Genomic DNA, 17,492 nt, shown 5'->3' with positions numbered 1-17,492 from the left:
TCTAGATTAGCATTTGTGTTTTGGATTGTTGCAGTAATACTTAACATGCATTTGCATACGTCAAGCATATTTGTCCACTCCCATGTTGATAAGAGGATTAAAAACTTGAATAATATCCCCTTAAAGTAGATTTAGAACAGATAAAATGAATGGTGAGTCAACTATTGACAATCATGCGATTAATATTTTGTTAAGTTCCCAAATAAATCTTTCCAACGTGTACAGTATGTATCTTTAAAAGAATATTCCATTTGAAAACAGTGTCTGAATGAATTTTCCTTCAGGTGTGGTCGGGTCAGACCCAAAATACTGAGGCTCTGCTGTCAACAGGCTGTGGCTCTGTGGCCCCAGGCCCCATCATTGCTCCATACAACATCATCACAAGCCGATTCCAGGGCACCGATGCCCCTGGCAGAGGTTTTTCAGCATCCTTCAGCACCAGTAAGAACCAGGCAGCCAAAAAGACCATAATGATTGACTCAGTGTTTGGGATAAAAAAAAGACTGTCTTCTGTTTTCTAAATGTTCATTTTCTGTACACTATGAATTCACAACATACTCCTCATCAACTAGTCTTGCTGTTTTTAAAAGCCGTTGGTTCTGTCTTTTAGCTTTTTTAAACATCCATCAGACCAGAGGGCTGAAATACAGTGAAACTGGGGTGCCTTTAGTTCACAATGCACAGGTGAAGCAAACAGCAACGCAGATTTGAAGAGAACTGAACTCAGACCACTGCCTGAGGTTTGCTTCAGAGGGGTCTGCTCACATATGCACTAAATATGCTGAATATGTTGTTTGGAGGGATGCAAGGGTTACTATTCTGCTATTTTAACTGCCATAACATATAAGTCGTAGTCACATTATTATAGATATTGATATAGTCACTGTTAGTTTTGTGGTTGCTTGCATCTCTGGAAGTGTGTCTCTGTCTGTCTGTCTTTGTGTCTGTCTTGTCTCTCTGTACATCTGTCTGTCTTTTCTCCCTTTCTCTCCTTTTCTTCCTACCCAACCGATCAAGACAGATGTCCGTCCTCCACAGAGCTGGGTCTGTCCGACGTTCCTGCCTGTTATAGGGAAGGTTTTCGTTGCCACCGTGCTCTACGGGGGAATTGTTGGGTCCATGTAAATCATAAATAAGTCATAGAGTGTGGTCTATACCTACTCTGTAAAGTGTCCTGAGATAACTTTTGTTATGATTTGGCCCTATAAATAAAATTATTTGAATTGAATTGAATTAAAAGGCACCGAGTGTGAAAACACCCTGACAGTGTCTGGATCTGAAAAACTTGAATGTTAGATACCTGTGTTTGTTCACAACTAATCTACTCTCACATAAGAGTGCAGAAGACATGTCACCTGGTAAGGGCCCTTTGTGACTGGAAAAATCCAATTTTTCCCCCTAAAACTGGATTTTCTGTGTGATTTATTGGCTTTTTCATTACAGTAAGAACTAACTTTAAATACCAGCTTTCATAAGACACAGTGTTATTTTACACAACATGCACTTCGGTGTACTGTATGAGTGACACGACAGCTGGCCAGTCCCAACAAAATGCAGAGATGCTGATGTCCTCTGTTTTTCAGGGTGCGGTGCAAATTTCTCAGCTCCCAGCGGTCGTGTAGTTTCTCCAAATTATCCAGCCGACTACCCTGACTCCTCTAACTGCAACTACACCATAGACGCTGGAGAACAGACTGTGGTCGTCCTCACCTTTCAGGTCTTCCAAGTAGAAGGCAAGTGATGCATTAGCAACATACTGACAAAGAATCCCCCACATATGTCTGGTTTCCCTTTTGCAACTTTTGAAAATAAATGTTTTAAACTCTCTGTTGTTTGATAACCAAGCAGTTATTTGTTGAGTACTGTATGTTGACTGTCTGTCTGTTTAGCACACTCCACCTGTCAGTTTGACGGGCTGAAGATCTACAGCTTGGCAACCAGTGGCTCTGCTATTGCCACTCTGTGTGGTGGCAGTGTCCCAGGGTCCTTCTCCAGCTTTGGCCCCATGTTACTCCACTTCTACTCTGACTCTCTTATCACAGACAGCGGCTTTGTGGCAGAATACAGAGCCATTCGTAAGTAATGTGGCGGTGAATAATAACTATATTCTAATGAGCAAAATTAATGAAGCCATCAGCAGTTGTAGTAAACAAAATAAGGTGAGAATGTTAGGACTTAGGACATCGGCCTTTATCAAATGTATGTTGTTAAATTTAGGGCTGGTTCACAGAGTGTGTGTGTGTGTGTGTGTGTGTGTGTGTGTGTGTGTGTGTGTGTGTGTGTGTGTGTGTGTGTGTATGTGTGTGTGTGCGTGTGTCTACAGCATGTGGTGGCATCTTCAATAGCACGATGGGTACAGTGAGCAGTCCAGCACTCTCCATGACCAACTACCACCACAACATCAACTGTACCTACCATATCATGGTCCAAGCACATAGAGTAGTGGATCTCAAGTAAGACTGCACTGAGTGCACTAACTGTATTACTTCGACTGAAGGGCCACAGTGGTAACCTGACTCTGACAGATGGATGGATCAGGAATACTTTAATAATCCCAGGGGGAAATACTTTTTGTTACATAACTACAGATATACAAACAACAAATATTATACAGACTAAACTTAGATTTAAAATCTAATTTAAATTAACAGAAATTAATATTTACAGTAGTGAAATATATACAAGATCAAAGATTATCTGCGGTTGGGTCTGAATTACAGAGAGGAAGTGACAGGCTCTCCAAGGGAATGCATTGTATAGTTTAATGACCACAGGCAGGAAATATTTCCTGTGGTGCTCTGTGGTGCATCTAGGTGTGAAGAGACTTCTGCTGAATATGCTCCTCTGCTGCGCCAATGTGTCGTAGAGAGGGTGGGAGACATTGTCAAGAATACGGAGCATGGACAGTATCCTCCTCCGTGCCACGGTCATCAGGTGTCCAGCTCCTCCCCCACGACGGCTCTCCTGATCAGTTTGTTCAGTCTGTTGGTGTCTGCCACCTTCAGCCCTCTGCCCAAGCATGTGACAGTGAAGAAGATCGCACTGACCATAACAGACTCATAAAACATCCTTAGCATCATCCGGCATATGTTAAAGGACCTCAGCCTCCTGAGAGAGTCAATTTTGGCCTTTTTTATAGAAAGCCTCAGCGTTTTTAGTCCAGTTCAACTTATTATTGAAGTACACCCCCAGGTACTTATACTCCTCTACAGTGTCCATGGGGACCCGCTGGATGGAGACCTCCTCAGATCCACTTCAATCTCCTTTGTTTTTATCACATTGAGCTGCAGATGATTAAGCTCACTCCAAGTGATAAAGTGGCCCACAACAGTCCTTTATTCACTTTCATCCCCCTTTCCAATGCAGCCAACTATTGCTGAGTCATCAGAAAACTTCTGAAGGTGGCAGGACTCAGTGCAAAAGTTGAAGTCTGAGGTGAAGAGGGTGAAGAGAAAGGGAGATAGGACAGTCCCCTGTGGGGCCCCAGTGTTGCTGACCACCCTGTCAGACACACAGTTCTGTAGGCGTACATACTGTGGTCTGACCATCAGTTAATCCACAATCCAGGACACAATGGGGGCCTCCACCTGCATTGCAGACATCTTCTCACCCAGTATAGCCGAACGGATGGTGTTGAATGTACTGGAGAATTCAAAGAACATGACTCTCACAGTGCTCGCAGGCTTGTCCATATGACTGTAGACTCTGTTCAGCAGGTAGGTGATGCAGTCCTCAACTCCCAGGTGGGGATGGTAGGCAAACTGTAGTGGATCAGTGAAGGGCCTGACCATAGGCCTTAGCTGCTCCAAGATGAGTCTCTCCATGGTCTTCATGATGTGGGATGTCAGGGCCACCGGTCTGTAGTCCTGAGGGCCACTGGGATGCGGCCTCTTTGGTACAGGCAGGAGGCAGGATGTCTTCCACAGCACAGGGACCCTCTGGAGGTGCAGGCTCAGGCTGAAGACTTGACTCAGTACTCCACACAGCTAGGGGGCACAGGCTTTAAGCATCCTCAGAAATACACCATCGGAGCCTGCAGCTTTACCACAGTGGAGTCCCGTCAGCTGTTTTCTCACCAGGTCAGGCGTGAAGGACACTTTAGATATGTCCATTGGGGGAGGGCTGAGGTTGTCAGTTTGTGGAGGACATGATGTAGAGCAGGGGGAAGGGGTGGAATAGATGGGTCTGAAGTGAGGTGGTGAGGGGCAGACAAAGGGTCTGTGAGGAGGAGGAGTAGGGGGAGGTATCAAACATAATGAAAAAATAGGTTCAGTTCATCAGCCTGGTCCACAAGGTCCTCCAACCCCCTGTTACCAGTCTTCTGGAATCCGGTGATGGTTCTCATGCCACTCCACACATCCCTCATGTTGTTTCGCTGGAGTTTGTTCTCCAGCTTTCTCCTATAATTGTCTTTAGCCTCCCGGCTTTTCAGTTTCAGTACCCCCTGCACTCTCCTCACCTCTTCACGGTCGCTATCTCTGAATGCTCTCTTCTTTTCATTCAGGATGGCCTTAATGTCCTCGGTGATCCAGGGTTTATTGTTAGTGTAGCAGTTTACAGCCCAAGCTGGGACATTGCAGTCCAGGCAAAAATGTCTGTAGTCCGTGATGCACTCAGCGAGCCCATTGATGTCTTCCCCATGCGGCTCACAAAGTGCAGGCCAGTCAGTCATTTCAAAGCAGCCCTGCAGTGTCTCATAAGCCTCCTCAGACCACCTCCTCACAGTACTTGTGGTCATAGACTTCCTCTTCACCAGAGGCACATAGCAGGGTTTGAGGTGAACCAGGTTAGGATCTGACCTGCCCAGTGGGGGGAGAGAAAAGGAGATGTATGCATCCTTAATGTTAGCATACATCAGGTACAGAGTCCTCTCCTCTCTGGTAGGACAGCTCACGTACTGTTGAAAGGTTGGCAGAACTCTATCCAAAGTGATGTGGTTAAAGCCTCCTGACATGCTGATGAGGGCACTGGGGTGTGGAGTCTGGAGATGGTGGTGTGTATGATGCTGCAGGCAGATATCGGGTTTGCAGAGGGAGGGATATACAGAACAACTGTGATGACATTCGGGATCTCTCAGATGGTATGGGCAGAGTCCAACAGCCAGCAGTTCAGCGTCCGGACTACAGAGCTGTTCTTTAATGGTGATATGACCAGGATTACACCATCTGCAGTTTACTAAAACGGCAAGCCCCCCTCCTTTCTGCTGACCACTCTCGGTGCAATCCCGGTCAGCCTGAATGGTATGGTAGCCATCCACAGAGACGTTCTGGTCCGTAATGTCCCTGTGCAGCTATGTTTACGCGAATCACATCAGACTGCACTCACGGTACTCTGGTAGGCTCTACTTAAGTGCCGTCAGTTGTTGTAGAGAGACAGTACATTTCCCATAACGACAGAGGGGAGACACGGCTTAAATCTTCTCCTCTCCATTAGCCCATCTCGACCCTCCTTTATTGCCCCGACGTTGGTTCCCACCTCTGCGTCCGCGGTGTGTTTTTCTCCAGAGTTCGGGTGGAATCTCAGCTGATCTGGCCACTATGCCAGCCAGCATTAGCGCGGTCAGCTGTTCTCTGGAGTAAACAAAGATGGCGTATCCCGGTGGAAGCGGCATTGCTAAAAACAGCACGAAAAAAACCCAGGAAAACTAGCCAAAGTAACGTCATTGTAGAGGGAATAACTTCACAGAAGTTAGGTTGAAGAAACAGAATGAACAAAAGGAGACTAGAAGTTAAGAAAGTTTTAAAAAAGCGAACTCAAAGACTGGAGTGGTAACAGACAGCATGTAACTTTCGCGCATGTGCACTTATTTATTTATATGACCACCTATGTTGGTGATAGACAGGCCAAATCAACGTATCAGATCAACGAAGCGTATGACGTACTAACAGCATCGAGGCAAAGCTCAGAAAGTAAACAACATATCGGTAAAGGATATTTGCCTTTAGTGTAAAAGGCACAATATCAGGTGACAGGTCCATATTCCAATAGGGGAATTTTATGTTCTTATGTGCTTTTTTCAAGTCAAATTTATCTTAAATTATCTTAAGCACTAAAGCAGAAACTACAAACTACATTGGTACTAATACATCTATGACCAATGTAAAAAGAGAAAGGGAGGGCAGAGGGATAGAGAAGAAGAGAGTATTGGTGCACAAAAGTAATAGTGGTAATTGTGAAATTACTACTCTTATAATTTGCAGATTATTACAATATTCTAGCGTGACAATTTTGTTTTGAAACGTAACCAAATCTAATTGAGTGCACCCTTATTTGTCACTCATTTTAAAAGAATGTAAAACTTTTACATGATTTTCTTAACCTAGAAACATTTTTGACCAAATCAAAGCCTTTCCTGTTGGTCCCTTATTTGGATAAGGCTAGATAAGGGTTGTACTGTACAGGTTCCATGTGGCAACAGAACAAACTGTTCAAACTGTTGGCTCAGGTCCTTCCAGTTATCTGTCGAGCCTGTAAATCAGGATGTTGGTGTGAAAGAGCTTTAAAGACTTAAGAGGACTAGCCATAAAAGGAATTTCAGCCCTTGATGTTCTCTTTTCGTCTCTGCATAGGTTTAACACCTTCCACCTGGAGGCATCTTCCTCCTGTCGCTATGACTACGTGGCAGTGTATGATGGACAGGACACCTTGGCGCCCTTGCTGGGTAAATTCTGTGGCGCAGTGCTCCCACCTGATCTGCGCTCCTCCACCAACCAGCTGTTCATCGTCTTCAGGACAGATGCCTCAGTGAATGGAATTGGCTGGAGGGCTACTTACAGTGAGACACTCGGTAGGTAAACAATACTGAATCTGTGATTGCAGTTAAGAAATGAGTAACTACTTCCATTTGTTAACTTTTCCAACATTTAATAAACAATTTTTTTTTTTTTTTAAATGAGAAAATGTCACATGATCTGACATTTTTAAAGAAGACGTAACAAAACAACAACAAATATGAAGATAAATTGATAGAATAAAATTATGGAAGAATTTTGACTTTGAGCAAAGCCGTTTTTGAGATATTTAAATATGAACGTAAACTCTATCGTCACAGTGCCACCTTAAGTTTAATAAGTGTATTTGTTTGTGCCTGGGTAGTAGGTGAAATTTGCCAATTTTGGTGACTTTTGGTCGTATGTTTTATTTATGAAGAAGAATGAGAACAGAAACAATAGGGCTCCCACAGCTGCTTAGAAACTTAAATACGGGGCATGTAGATTTTGACACAGGACCCTGCTGTCAGAAGACAGATGTACAAACTGGACCTGCCATGAGGCACTTATAATTAGGGCCGAGCACCGACTAAGTTGGTGAGGGACATATTGTAACCTTATGTGTTTGCAGGGAAAAACAAGGTGCTTGGACTACTCGAAAACAAACGAACACAGTCATAGCACAGTCATCGGGCCTTTCTCTATCCTTTGCTTTGCTTTTCTAAAGTGGTTCATCAGATTTACTGCAAACTTTTCAGAAGAGCCTGAAGGAGTTTATGATGCTTCACTGTGAGAATTATAACTTTCGACTAGGGGGCATGGCCTTGGCAGCACAGCGTATTTTGTCACATAACATAACACAAGAAACTGCTCTAAATCCACTACACAATACATTGCAGTGCCTGACAGCGACTGGCTGGTTCCCCAACGTGTGTGGAGTGCGAGGGCCCATTCAGTGCTGCTTACGACTTTAATGAGGGCCTGAGCGCTAACGTGCCAGGGGCCAACGGGTCTGAGGAAACCTACTGATTTTGATGAAATTATTATTTTTCTTCTGCGCCATTTCTGAGGGGCTCAGGATGCATGTAGGCTCACAGAAATTGGCACACAGGTTAGAAGTGGCAAAAATTTCAAAGTTTTGCAGTAATTGGGCTTGTGTGTGGCCAGCAGGCTCCATAGCACCCCCAAACGTACGCCATGGTTGGGAAAAAGTTATTTTGATGTTCACGAAATTTGGTGGGGTCATTGCGGAATTTTTTTTGTCACCTAACAGAAAGTCGGCATCTTGGATTTTGTGCATTCATTTTCATTTTACGAACACATGTTTGAGACCTTTAGGATGCACAAAAATGCAGGAAACTTTGGACACATGTTCAAACCAATTATATTCTTGATTTGATGTTGACTTGGGATGTCTGGTCTATAGCGCCCCCTAGTTACTTTGAGCACTTGAACGCATTTTAAGCGCACTTGTGATATTCGAAAGCGCACAAAACTTGGCAGGGACATGAAAACCCTTAAACACTGTGAAAGTATACAGTGATTTGGTCCATGTGTGTTTAGCTGGCTCCATGGCGTCTGGAAGGCCTTAGTTGAAACAAAGTTGCTCTGATATTCACAAATTTTGGTACCCACATAGCTTTAATCATTTCAGACATAATACCCATTAGCTTTTGTTAGCTCCGCCCAACAGTTGGTTGGCCATCTTGAATTTGTTTGGTTTTTAAATATTTTATGTCAACTCTTTCAAACTCCTCCTAGAGAGATTATCTGATTAATTTCATACTTTCTTGGTATAATCCTCCCACTAATGTGATGCTAAATTGTAAAGAAATAGTCATTACCTCGAACGATGACATCATAACTCATGTGACTACTTCTAGAGAATTCAACAGATCAGTCACAAATGTGGTTAGCAGAATCACAAGACCTTCAACATGCTAAATTTGAACGCATTTGTGTTTTACTGTGTTTTTACTTTTCTGCCCCCCCCCCCCCCTTTAATTTAACTGGATATTACACCCTTTAAGGCAAGACCAATGTAGTTGCCCTTTTGTTAGCCCTGTTAAATTTAAAAAAGTGTATGGTCTTTATGTTTATTTTTACAAATATTAGTTGTACTTTTTGTGAATAAAAATTGGCCAATGACAACATATGACTCATCAAGTTACTCAGCAGAAGTGTTTGTCTGGGCAGTCGGCTGGTGAGTGGGACTTTTTGGCTCGTCACAAACTTTCTCATTTTTGAGCTAAACAGTACACTAAAATATGTTTCTGAAAGCACTTAATGCTAGCATAGGCAATACATAAACAGAATATTGATTTATTTTTGAGTTCAGAGCAGTTATTGATACTGCGTTAGACACTCCTCAGCACTGATTCGTTGTTGTAGGTCAGATGCAGTGCAATTCAGCAGATACCAATTAGGATTAGACATAGAGCAGCAGCTCAGTGCAGAAGTACATATTTTTTTCACAGATTGCCTGTCTCATAGTGCTGTCAGGACATGGTGACAGTTTCAGCCAATATGGGAAAAAAACACACACACAGGTGCCCTATTCTAAAGTTGCCTCCTGTCCTCCTCAATGACCTCAACTACAATGGCACCATTTGGACTTTTCTTTAAGATGTCGTCAAATGTTATAAGGCCAGTTTGACAACAGGGAATACAGTATTGAGGTAATGGACAGATAGCTCTACTTGTTATAACCACTAACTGCTTCCAACTACCTCTAGCCAGTTCTCTGATAGCTTTGCATCTAGCAGTCCTATCGGACTACAGGGTCCCAGGAGTCAAACCCAGCAAGAAAATTACCTTGGTACTGTATTTCCTGTTGTAAAACTGGCCTGTTACTGCATATTTATATGTGTGGAAACCCCCATTCACTGGCCAAATGGTCATAAGAAATGGGAAACCCCTTCACTCTAATAATTGAGCAAAGGTTGTTGTTCCTTGGATCATGGGACAAAGTTGTGGCTTGGGTGGCAGTCTCTATAATATATTATACAATAGATGGCTCGAATCAAGCTGATTGGTTGTTAGCCATGTTATTGGTAAACAGGATTTATACCACGGCTAACAATGCAGATTTCATTCAGCAGATATCTTAGATACAACACGATTGAGCTAACAAATAAGTTTAGTGTTTATAGGTGCGTTCTTTATTCAGTTTGAAAAACTTCACAATGTCTACAAGCTATGCTAACGCTAGGCTATGCTCAGTTAAACTAACAGGGCAGAAAATGGTTAAGTTAAATCAGATAGTACGTTCAATAGCAACCGGGCCTATTTCTTTTTAAGAACAATGGTTTATGGATCATTTTGTTAATAAAACGGTTTAAATTGGAATCTGTCAATTACTTTAATATCGCCATTGTTGGTAACCATTTTGTTAAAAGCAATAGCTCACTTCAGGCCATGATATGTTGGGCAACACCCCTTAGCTGTGATATAATCCCAATATACCACGGCCTGTCGTGAGCTATTACTTAATTGAGTACATATTTAAGTCATCACATATTTCTATAACATAAGTTCAACTACCAAAGGCAACCTATCTGCATATTTTTGGTGCTGTGCATCATGACTTTTCTACCTCGGAAAGCTGTTCTGCAGTTGTAATAACACATTATGGGTTTGAATGAGTGCTGTTTCTGCATTGCCTGCAGGTCCAGCCCAGGGATGTGGTGGCTACCTGTCCATGCCCATGGGCATGTTTGGTTCTCCAGACCCAAACCTGGATGGGCGCTATGAGCCCAGGATGGACTGCCTGTGGACTATCGAGATGCCAGTCAACAGGGCTATCAACCTGACCTTCACCTCCTTTGAGCTTGAGAGCTCCTCTACCTGCCGCTACGACTATGTCAAAGTAAAGTATCCCAGGCCATTGAAGTTATAATGGCAAATATTACTTTTAGGGCAACACAGTGGAGTTTGCATGTTCTCCCCGTGTCTGCGTGGGTTTTCTCCAGGTTTTCCGGTTTCCTCCCACAGTCCAAAGACATGCCCATGTTAAGTTAATTGATGACTCTAAATTGCCCGTAGGTGTGAATAGTTGTCTGTCTCTGTGCGTCTCTATGTGCCCTGCGATAGACTGGCGTCCTATCCAGGGTGTACCCCGCCTCACGTCCGATGTCAGCTGGGATCAGCTCCAGCCCCCCGCGACCCCGACAGGGACAAGCGGTTGAAGATAAATTAATGATATTACTTTTTATTTAATTGCAACAATTCATAGTCATTTATGTCCAACTGCAAATCAAACAACAATGAACTGTAGGAAGCAGATACGGCATAATGATTTCATCTGTATTGCTAGTGTAAACCAATGACAATTAATTCATTAATTAACCATTTTGACCTGTATGACCTTATATGAAATACAGTTGAGGATTTGCTTCTATGTTGATGTGTGCAGATGTGTTCTACTTGTAATACTATGGGACTGTAGTAACGCTCCATTGGCACTGATACTATGACAAAAAATTACTTTGCTTTTTTTTGTTAATGCCTTCTAATGTATGTGTCTCTATCAGGTATATGACGGTGACAACGTTAACTTTCCTCTGGTTGGAACATTTTGTGGAAACTTCATCCCTGCTTATTTTGCATCGAGTGGAAACTTCCTAACTATTCACTTTGTCACTGATAGCTCAGTACAGAGACGAGGCTTCAATGCTACCTACAGATCTGTGCCATGTAAGACACATCCTGCTCACTTTGAACTAATACTGAACCCTAAAATGACTGTGTTCTAATACTCATCTGCCGCTGCCTGATTGACCAGGGGTCTCAAATTCACACAGGATTTGTTAATCCCATGTGAATAGGCCATTTATATTACAGAAGTCCTGAGGTAAGACTATTTTACCCCAATTCCCCACATTAGACAAATCCTGTCCGAATAGGGCTAAAGTTTTATCAGATGATGGTTTAGAAATGCACCAGAAAAATACAAACATGGTGTGCAAAGGCCTTAAGTGTAACCTATATGTAACCATTGAACTAATCCTGTCTGAATAGGGCTTAAGTCAGCACCATAAATGCTAGTTGGTTAAACTTATCATTAAAAGTATTATTTTATTACTGTAGACATTTCAGTTACATAGTGCCATCATTTGCACTGATGTCTTCCACGTAAAATGTTTTGCCTTATAGAAAAGCATCTGTTAATAAAAACCCTTTGGCCTGTTGAGAGCTGTCAACTCTCACAGCTTTGACTGTGACACTTGTTACACACTCTCACGGCACACATCCATTTCCTCACATAGTGAACTGTCTTGACCTCAGTGTTTTACATTGCTGCTGTTGTGCTGTGCTGCTTTGTGTGGTCTGTCTGTGAGTTGTCAGTGATCTTTTTTAGTGTTGCAAATTTATAACTGGTAACCAGGGCAAACAGGGAACACTGACAGCTCACAGACCCACAACAAAGAGCAGCACAGTGCAACAGCAAAAATGTAAAACACTGAGGTCAAGCCAGCTGCCGCTTGGATTTCTAGGCACGTTTCTTTGTACTATGTACTTTTTTTGTGTTCCTGGAGTGGCCAAAAAGGATGAAAATGGTATCATATAATGAATAAGAAGAAGTCCTTATTTGATCAAACAGTTTCCATTTATAGGTTTTTAACACGCTGAACAGCATTTTAAAACTCACACAAATCAAATAAATAAATGCTGGTTTCACACAGCTCTGTGGCAGCCGCCCTGACAGCTGCCTTGACATGTTGCTGCTGTACTTGATTTTGTGCATTACCTAAACCTCTCTGTGTCTGCCTTCCCTCAGTGTTTTGCGGCGGGACTCTAAATGCCACATCCACCATCCAGACCCTGACATCACCTTCCTTCCCCAATGCCTACCCTCCTTACACCTCCTGCCGCTGGATACTGGATGCTCCAGTCCAGGAAACAATCCAAGTGTCAGTCAACACCTTTGTTCTCCAACCGAGCCAGAGCTGTTCCACAAACTACCTGGAGATGAAGGACTGGCCTCTAGTGAGTATCATGTCTTTAATGTGGATCTGTTGGCCTTTGTAGATGCACCAGGTGTAACAATGACAGAAAACAGTAGCAAACCTAGCAGCTAGCCCAACCACCCCTTAATAACCTCATGTACAAAAGCTGCTACAGTTTTTTCTTGCCAGTGTTGATGAGTGAATATGAGTAATGATGTCCAAAGGAAGCTTCATGAAGCATTAGTTGTATTTGTTGAGTCCACTAGATGGAGCTCTTGGTTTAAAGAGAAAGGCTCAATGAATGGCGATTCAGTGTGAGAGCTCCATCTAGTGGACTGAAATGCTTTATGAAGCTTCATTACGACATCACTAAATATGAGTGACCAGGTCCAGAGGCTAGAGGGCTATGGCAATGTTGCAGTGAAGAGTAGAGGCAGAGGACAGCTGGCCACAAGCAGCTCAGTTCCCTTCTTCCTGGTTATACAGTATATAGCACTTGCATGTTGTCATTACCATAGACTGTATATAAAGGTGGACAGCTTGACAGGTCCCTGAAAGTGAAGCCAAAAAATAAAAGGTAATAAACAAGTCCCTCCCCTTAGCAGATGGGACATTGGCCAAACTAAAAGTGCGCCTAACTTTTTTCTACGTGCACCAGCACAAAATTGAAGTGCACCTACATTTTTCATTGCGTCATCTTTAACGCCAAAAGGTCACCTTTTTATCTCTCACTATAAGTTTCATATAATGTGAATGATTTTTTTAACAATAGTGTACAGAAATGCTTATCTTTATTCGAAGCACAATTGTATATATATATAAATATACATATATTAGTGGTGTTACACGATTAAAAATGTATCTAATTGGTTAGAGGCTTTGTTATTATTTATGCGCGATAAATTGCTTATCAATATTTGACACAAGGGGCAACATTTTTCAATTTAAATGGATTTGGTATATGACTTAACACAAAATGTGTTTATTTTTATCAGTAAGCACTAACTTTTTGTAAACTTTTACTTCTTAAACACATTTGTTTTGGTTTATAAAAAATAAAATAGTGCTTAGTGCGGTATATTCAAGAAAAGTGGAAACCTAACATTGCAAAAATATTAAGAATAATATTCTTGGTATGAAATAAACAGTTAAACATATAGTGCTTTTTCTCCCATGATTTCAAAAACACAGAAACAAAAATGATCCATCGACTAATGACAATCCCTCTGTGCTAACGTTAGCTGCAGCATGTTCGGAGGCTGAAGAGCTCGGGTGGGAGGTGAATTTTTCTTGCACAATTTACACACGACTGGCCTCTTGTCCATGTTTTCACTTTTTAGAACTCAAATTAATCGTAACTAATTAAGTCCCAGCCGTAATATATAGCTGAAAGCTGAAATTGATCATTTAAAACATAAACTAAACTAAAACATCCTGGACCTTATTAATACTGCCAGCCTCTGAAATGCAGTATGCAGTATGGTAGAGGGGCCACTTTATCTACATACGTGTCATGGCATATAGTATGCTTTTTGGACATGCTTTTTTAACGTTTAACGTTAACGTTACAAAAACGTTGTTGACTCACCTACGAATGCAATATTACTGGTCTACATTCTGACCGCACTCCAAACAGTAAACACAGTGCATTACGTTCCATCCATTGTCGTACCTCAGCCAGGGAAATTGTGTCACCGGTCGTGTCTGAAAGAATACATTTTGGGCTTTTTAATTTGAGTCTTAGGGCGCACTCACACTGTCCTTCCACACCGTGCCCCGGGCTTAAGGGTACTTGTCCCCCCCTGCTGGCCAGCCTGTTTGTACTCACACTACCTGGGCCTCGCACAAATGCTTCTAGCCTGTCCATACGTCATCACGCCGTAACACGTCACACGCATTGAGTGACGTCATCGCGATGCGTCGCTTTGTTCACAAATCTTTCCATAGACCTCTGAGTTTTTGTGCGTCTTGTCCGACTGTTTTTAAATATTTTCATCCGCCCAAATCTGCAGTAAAACACTCCACCTCCGCATCACACCAACGTGAACCTTTCATCGCCATTGTTGTTGTTGTTAAATGTCCGCGCATGGTCCGTCTTTTTTTTTTTTCTATGTCAGAACAGCTAGGCGCGGAGCGGTTGCACTCACACTGGTCAAACGAGCTAGGCTTTACCCGTAAAACCTGTTTTGGCCCGGTGCGGAAGGACAGTGTGAGTGCACCCTTATGGCCGGGCTCTATCTCAGACTTGTTTTTTATTCTGGTTCCGAGTCTAATGTTAACGCTGAAGGACCGGGGCTTGGCATCTTCCCAGGGACCGTCACAGAGGCCGAGCTCACCGTGTCTTAGCTCGATGGACTTTCAGAAGTGGGGATGGACTGAACAACAGTAGGGTTGGTTTTAAGAGTAGGCTTAGTTTTAATAATGAAACAACTTTCAATGGTTCTACCTTTCTTAATTTTCACTTATTTTGTCACGTTTATTTTCTTTTCTGTTTCAGTTAGGCTACTCTGGTGCTCAGCTGCTCAGACTGCTCGTAGTTTTTGAACACACACACAACTTAGAGCAGTGAACAGGACCACAGCCAAAGGCAATGACCCGTCCCTGTTAGGCCTGGGCAGGAATGAGGACTCAGATGCGGAGGTTCGCAGATCAAAACTGAAATTTTATTCTGAGAGCCAAAACGTGAGGCACAGAGCCAAAAAAACACAAACAAAAAGTCGCTCCATATAGGAAGAAAAAACAATTATCTAAGTTTATAAACAAAGTACAAAACAAAGTCGCCCCGTCCAGGAAGAAAAACAGACTACAAAGTTAACAATTAAAACGCAAAAACAAAGTCGCTCCGACCAGGAGGAAAAACAAGGGGGGGAAAAGCGCATTCAAAAAGGGTTAAACTTACGATGAGAAAACAGGGAATACAAACACCTGAGCGAGGATGCTAAGATCTCTATGACGTGAACAAGGCTGTGACAAAGTGCCGGAAACATTCGACGTAACGGACGAAATATTCTGGCAAAGAGACAGGGGAAGACACGGATTATATACACATGAAGGGAGGGGAACACAGGTGGAAACAATCAAGGATCAGGGGATGACGTCAGACTGGTGACACAAGAGGAAGGGCAAGTGACCTGGAACGAGAGGACAGTTACTTTTCAAAATAAAACAGGAAATTCACAGCACAAAACCCAAAGACAGGACAGACCCCACCGCGGTGTGACGGTCCCGAGCACTGTCTATTATTGGTTTAAATCACAATACCATCAGGAGAACTAGAGAGACGTTGCACTTGCGAAATAAATTCATGTTTTTACCCGAGCAGCACCAGGTGCACCAGTGGGACCTAGAATTTTCTTTAGTCACGCACAAATTTTGGTCACATGTGCTACCAAATTAGCCGCACTCTGGAGCCCTTTTGATTTTAGTTCAAGTAATTTCTCTAATAAGTTTGGTTTTAATTTGTTATTTGATGCTATGCTATAAAAACAGGGTGAAATGTCATGATTGACAGCTGTGATTGACTCGTCATTGGTCGGGTGGATCTATGGCCGGGACTTCTCTACCACCCGGTTACTAATGTGCAGATTCTGGCTCCAAAACTACAACATGGTGGTGGCCGTATCGGGCTCTTTTGGCTTCACTTTTGTACATGGTCTATGGTCATGACCAACATACAGTACATGAACACAACCCCACGTCACTGTACTGTAATGCAGCCACATATAACACAGTCAGACTGCATTGTGTCTTGTGAGAAAGACTGCAGGTATATTCCATCAAATGTCAGTCGTGTTAGGTTTCTACAATAGAATAGAGTAGGACACAAGCAAAACACTGTTTTGACTCGCTTTCACTATTGATAGATTTGGGTAAATCCTGACATTCATGTGCATACCATGTCTACTTACAAATATTGTTTATTCCTTTAGGATATGCAGACGGATTCAATAATAGCTTCCAAATTGATGCTAAATCTTGCTTTGCTGAAACACACCAAAGTAAACGGGCCTTTGAATATGTTAGGTGAAAGTATTCTCAATCACTGTAGAATGATCAAATGTATCAATAAAAAAACCTTCTGCACAGTTACAACATGAATATATCCATTCCAAAGAGATCCCCAAAGCAATTTCAGTCAAAAGCAACTGGACTTGTTCCTTGTGAAAGGTTTAATACCTGGATCTCCACACCAGATAGTTGGACCAGTGAAGCCTCTTAGATGAGAGGTGAAACGTCTTCCTAGACAAATAACAAAGTCCAGTTGCTTTTGACTGAAATTGCCTTGGGGATAACGATGACCTGGACAAATGAGAACATTCACGGGCTGATTCTAATGAGATGATTCTTGTGTTTCTAGGGTGACTATGGACAGTCACATAAGTTCTGTGCATCAGATGATCATCCACCAGTCTTCTACAGCTACGGCAGAACAATCCTCATGCACTTCAAGTCTGATGCCTTCATGCCAGGAAATGGCCTGAGTTTCACTTATCAGATTGCCAGTAGGTACCTGTACAAAATGTGCAGCAAAATAAGAAACTAAACCAAATCCGGTTAAAGTAGAAGCACTATTTTTTTGTTTTCTTAACATAAATGAAAACAATCATTTTCTATGTAAAGATATAATGGATTGATGGTGTCCTGAGCAGAGAATGAAGTGACTCCCTATGTGTGAGTTGAAATCTGAACTACTTTGTTTTGAGCCAGTCTGGCCGTGAGTGCATTTAAGTTTGTGTGAACCCCTCTCTTTGTTAGTCCTCACTGTTTCTGTCCTCTATTCGTGGTCATGTCCAGTTGGCTGGCAGGTTAAGACCACACTGCCACCAAACTTTGA

At 42.5% G+C, this 17,492-nt stretch overlaps 1 protein-coding gene across 1 annotated transcript in view; it reads left to right on the top strand.

The window, feature by feature from the left end:
- Window positions 1-17,492, top strand: part of cubn (cubilin (intrinsic factor-cobalamin receptor)) — a gene marked incomplete at both ends in the record, with an annotated part of 156,199 nt that overhangs the window by 127,692 nt on the left and 11,015 nt on the right. Inside the window, 9 exons of the mRNA XM_083936559.1 lie at window positions 285-441; window positions 1,584-1,733; window positions 1,890-2,075; window positions 2,324-2,453; window positions 6,570-6,787; window positions 10,379-10,578; window positions 11,243-11,405; window positions 12,490-12,698; window positions 17,016-17,160. Coding sequence (XP_083792685.1) covers window positions 285-441; window positions 1,584-1,733; window positions 1,890-2,075; window positions 2,324-2,453; window positions 6,570-6,787; window positions 10,379-10,578; window positions 11,243-11,405; window positions 12,490-12,698; window positions 17,016-17,160 — 1,558 coding nt within the window. The remainder of the gene's footprint in view (window positions 1-284; window positions 442-1,583; window positions 1,734-1,889; window positions 2,076-2,323; window positions 2,454-6,569; window positions 6,788-10,378; window positions 10,579-11,242; window positions 11,406-12,489; window positions 12,699-17,015; window positions 17,161-17,492) is intronic.

Source organism: Echiichthys vipera (assembly GCF_963691815.1).
Source record: "Echiichthys vipera genome assembly, chromosome: 21".
In the NCBI taxonomy this organism is placed as follows: Eukaryota; Metazoa; Chordata; class Actinopteri; order Perciformes; family Trachinidae; genus Echiichthys; species Echiichthys vipera.
This window is presented reverse-complemented; position numbering and strand designations above follow the sequence as displayed.